The 4,574-nt window shown below is 36.8% G+C and overlaps 1 protein-coding gene across 2 annotated transcripts; it reads right to left on the reverse strand.

Moving 5' to 3' along the window:
• Positions 1–457: 457 nt before the first annotated feature.
• On the reverse strand, positions 458–4,348 carry LOC9299726 (actin-related protein 9). Of its 2 annotated transcripts, none has more exons than XM_021016114.1 (18): positions 4,120–4,348; positions 3,859–3,984; positions 3,650–3,759; positions 3,513–3,572; positions 3,366–3,431; positions 3,133–3,238; positions 2,718–2,926; positions 2,514–2,634; positions 2,250–2,404; positions 2,123–2,173; positions 1,904–2,035; positions 1,739–1,828; positions 1,584–1,654; positions 1,328–1,497; positions 1,198–1,241; positions 1,012–1,061; positions 794–890; positions 458–713 (listed from the first exon to the last, which is right to left on the reverse strand). In XM_021016114.1, exons 2-18 carry the CDS (start codon positions 3,968–3,970, stop codon positions 570–572), a joined length of 1,788 nt encoding a protein of 595 aa, XP_020871773.1. In that variant the 5' UTR covers positions 3,971–3,984; positions 4,120–4,348; the 3' UTR covers positions 458–569. The 2 variants fall into 2 exon arrangements, with proteins under 2 accessions (XP_020871773.1, XP_020871774.1); XM_021016115.1 differs by having other exon boundaries at positions 3,859–3,931; positions 4,012–4,348.
• Positions 4,349–4,574: the final 226 nt, after the last annotated feature.

Raw genomic sequence — 4,574 nt, forward strand, 5'->3', positions numbered from 1 at the left:
ATTTTCAAATCATGACCTAAATAATAATAATAATAAGCAGACCATATGAAATATAATAAATTTATTAAAAATGTTTAATAAAATTTAAAAATAAATTGGAGGGTCGGCCGAGCGAGCCAACCCTATAGGTTGTTCCAGAAATAATGTCGGCCATATGTCTTGATTTTGCCATACAGCACTCACCCTTTAACATAGGCTGAGCGTGGCATAAATAGCCATCCGACCCTTTTTGATTTACAACGTTGAGGCCCATCTCCTTTATATAAGCCCTTCTCTGCCCTCCTTCTCTCTCGTATTCCCGATGTGGGACAAAAAATAACTACTTTTTTTGCTCTTTACCCATCATAAATCTAAAATATTTTTGGTCAGCTTAAATATAAAGATATGAATCATCAAACATTTTCAGAGGAAATTAAACTCAAAAGAACTTGTAAATTTAATACATGATAAAATTATATTATATCTTAGCAAAATAACATTTATTATGAGAATTTTTGTTTTTGGTCTGAGTCATGACAATTACAGGTTATTCTGAGAAAAAACCAGAGAAAGCTTAAGGTATAGAGAGACTAGGGGTTGATGAAGTACATTGCTTGACCTTGAAGGTGATAAGAGTCTTTGTACTTCTTTAGACCGCCTATATTAATCCCATTTTCCATCCATTGAGGTCTCTCAATCCAAGCCTCCCTCCCAAAGTCCAGAATTCCCAATATCTGGCTCAAATTTCAGTACATAAATACCCAAAATCAAGAGTGGTAAAGGAGACAAAAGATGCAAACAAAAGCATACGTACCGCTCCTCCTTTCCAAGTTACGAAAGGTGGCTCTGTTCTTGATGGCAGAACCTGTACAGTGTCAATGGCTTCGGTTGGAGGTATCGCGTGAAGAACTCTGTAGAGAGGGACAAAAAACATTACTTCAACAAAACATTCTGTTTGGTTCGATGAGTTCGGTGTTGTGTTTTCTTCTAGATGTTAGAAAGCAAAATGTTTGGTTAAGGAAACGAACTAACCTTTCTTCCACAGCTGATACAAGACCTTTAGTCAAACCAGCACCACCAATCTGAGAAGCCAAAAGAGAGAGAGAGAGAGATCCAAGGTAACACATTCAGGTATGAAGAGTTACATGGTAGCACAATGTTTTAAGGAAATACATGGCAAAAACTTGATGTGTAAAGAAAAAGGTTTTCAGGATCTACCAGTTGAATGCTGGAGAAAAGCTTTCGCCTAAGGTCTATGCGTCCTGCAAGCAAAGGAAGAAAGAAAGGATAAGGTTTTTGTTAGGTGTCGATTTTTATATAAAGTAGGAGAGTGCATCACAACATATACCAGCAGAGAGAATGCTGCTTGTAATGGCTTCAGCGAGACCAATCTTCTCTTCTTTCTTCGGTTTTGAAGGGGAAAATGCAAAACTATCCCACATTGGTAATCCCATAGTACCACCACCTCCAAAGTCCATGTTCCAAGTGTCTTCCAACATATTCTCGTGGTCTTGGAACCTAAACAATATACAAATGTTTAAAATGAGTATCTCTTGGTCCAAAACTAAACTGAAGAAAAGGATAAAAGCAGGTTTGACTCTGACCATTGACGTGGTGGCTGGGGAAACAATTCAGGGACAAGAAGGTTAGGATAAAACAGACCCATTGGTGGAACCTGACATAACCAAACAAAAGATTTTCAAGACTAAAAACATGTGAGCATTGACAGAATAATGGCTTGATCTGGTCTTTTGTTTACGTTAAGTGAGGTGAGATTTGTCTTGTGAGGCACAGCTGGCATGCCATCTTCATAAGAATGAACAGTTGCAACAGTTTCAAGTTCTCCTGCCTGTGAATGGAAAAAGTATATTAGTTTCAATATTACTCATCAAAAGAATAAAACAACAAAGATAATCCAACTAACTCTAATTTCACAAAATGACTCCTTAAGTTGATTAAGCATTAGCATATCGATTGGCTTTGCCAAAACATCTGTGTGGATTTGTGGCCACTTTTGGTTATGCCTTTGAATCCATAGAAGGCATCTACATATGTCCTGAAAATTTATATGTAGATAAAGAAATTTTAGTATGCAATATAGCTCAAGAGAATATGAAAAGAGAAATGATACATATTTTCTTACCTCTCCTCCAAATGGTAAAATCTTTTCAGTATTTGGCAATGAGACTCCATCCTACAAACCAAATCAAATGAACATATGTAAAATAGTTAAATTAACAAAATGATGTTTTCTCGTATTCTGGTAATACCTCGACACAAACAACTGTACTTGTCTGGGCTCCTATATTCACAATACAAGCTGTTGACAAACCATTCCCAAAAACGGCGGATAGGCCTTCTTGATGGACGACTGCTGAGTTAAAGTGTAGCTCTCCCAACACAATAGTTAGCATTTCCTTTATTTCTGATAATACCATGAAGCCAAATCAGAATACTAGTTCACATTGATCAAGAACATATCTAGATGGAAATGTGAAAAAAAAAAAAGGATGCAATAAGCATAACAAGCTTACCGCGGGTGTCAAATGTTTCCGGGACAACAATAACAGCATGAAACGAGTTTCTCTCTCTGTGAGTTATATGAAGTTTCTCTAACAAAATCCAGTCCAAGATAGCAGTCAAGTCCTCAAAAACCTGAAAAATAGAAGAATCAAATAAGTAGCCAGAAAAACCCTTCTACAAAGACAGGTTGGAAGAAATATTGGAGCTATACATACCCGTTGCGCTGAATAATGTGGCGAAACATTGAAGTGACCTCTCCGAATAGGATGGTATAAACAATATGGCTCGTTTGGTGATATTGTCAAAGCTTCTCTACCAAAAATCATCTTCCTGTACTTGCGCTTACTCTCACCAGTATCTTTAGAGTCAGTAACATCAGGAGCAGCAATAGATACACTGGCCTCACCTTTATCAGCAGAAGTTTCTGCACAATTGATGAATATAAGATGCATAAACATTGAAACCCAGCATATACATATCCAGATAAATACCATTCCAGTACATTTTACTCAACTATATGTAACAGATACAAAATCCTAATAATGTCAATCAAAGATAAAATCATTGTGAACCAATTGAGTAAGACAGAGAGGGAAACTGAAGCACAAGACTAATGAATTAGAATGACACCTGATGAAGCAAGAGAAATATGCTCATCCTCATACACATCAGTCCAAGTAAAGACTATATCTTTCTTTGTCGTACTCGCTTGATTGAATCCATCAATCCTCCCCATCTGCATAAACTTTCAAAAGTGACCAATACCATACCATACCATTTGTAACAACATTCAAGCAAAAACACTTATAATCAGTTACGCCGGGCTAGAAGAAGAACTTTCAAGCAAAAACTGTTCTACTTACCTTGCGTGATGCAGAGCCAGAAGAAGAACTTTCATCCAGAAACGGTATCTTCAACAGCGATGCCGCCTTTCAAACGAAAATAAAAGAAATCAATCAACACCAAGAAGTAGATTCAATTGACAGAAGCAGCAAAGTGAAACAACATACAGTATTATAAGCTCTCTCACGGTCAACATGTTGATTCGTAGTAACCTGAGTGTTAAGCATCTAGAATTTACAAAGAACACACCATTAAAATTCATAAAAAGAAGCACAAAGTAAATCAAACCAAAAATGGACAAAACCTGATCAACAACATTTGGTTTCCCAGTTTGTGTCATGTATCTAGCAATACAATTAGGGACATTGAAAGGTTTCTCATCCATAGCCAATCCTACTCTTACATTAGCAGACCCTAAAATCAAAACCAACACCAATCAGAAACCATAAACCCTAGAGCTTAAAACCCATAATTCGAATTGAAATTTTCGAACAGAGAAAGAGGAATCATCACCGAGGTTGATGACAACGAGATTAGCTCCACGCTCAGACAAAATCTGAGTCGGGGCAACAGTTTTCAAGTAATCCTGCCACGAGAGATAAGAATTGCGTTTAGGGTTTGCCATGAAAATGGTGTTACCTGTGAACAAAGGGAAAAAGATTATACCATTTGAAGCTGAGAGCAAATTCCTTCGCTAAGTTCTTCGCAGCAGCAATTTGAAGAATTAGGGTTTTGTGGTGATACATAAAAGCTTTGAACAGAGAGATAGCAAACCTTAAATAGATAAAAGTGGATTTGAGAATTTTATGGACTAGGAAGATGGGAGCAAGAAGTGAGCGGGTAAACTCAAAGTTTTTGAACTGAGAAAGCCCAAATAATCCGCGGGCGTCGCGTCGTAAGCTTGAAAATTTCGTCGGAGGTCCGCTTTCCGCTTTCTTTAATTGGAATTGGAATCGGAATCGGAAGTTTTCGGAAGCTTGCTACAGTGGCGTTTTTGAAATTTTTTACTTTGTTGGAATCTTAAGTTATGTTTCGGAAAGTTGCGGTTTCATTTGAAAGTACGGTAAAAAAAGTAAACAGATAAGATAGAGTTACTTTCGAGATTTTCTTCTATAAAGGTCTTAAAACTAATGTAGTGATTTTGTATTTTTGTGGATACTAATCTTCGTATTTTATCTTTAATGATTCTTGATTTGAAAAGTGTGGTGAGAAAAATAATCGGATAAGAT

The sequence above is a fragment of the Arabidopsis lyrata genome, assembly GCF_000004255.2.
Source record: "Arabidopsis lyrata subsp. lyrata unplaced genomic scaffold ARALYscaffold_8, whole genome shotgun sequence".
Lineage (NCBI taxonomy): Eukaryota > Viridiplantae > Streptophyta > Magnoliopsida > Brassicales > Brassicaceae > Arabidopsis > Arabidopsis lyrata.

Excerpts from the sequence above, each read along its gene's own strand:
- LOC9299726 (XM_021016114.1), bottom strand. The coding sequence starts at position 3,970 with ATGGCAAACCCTAAACGCAATTCTTATCTCTCGTGGCAGGATTACTTG. Across the intron at positions 3,432-3,512 it reads GTGAGAGAGCTTATAATACT|GCGGCATCGCTGTTGAAGAT; the intron begins GTATGTTGTTTC and ends TTCGTTTGAAAG. Across the intron at positions 2,036-2,122 it reads TTTTACCATTTGGAGGAGAG|GACATATGTAGATGCCTTCT; the intron begins GTAAGAAAATAT and ends ATAAATTTTCAG.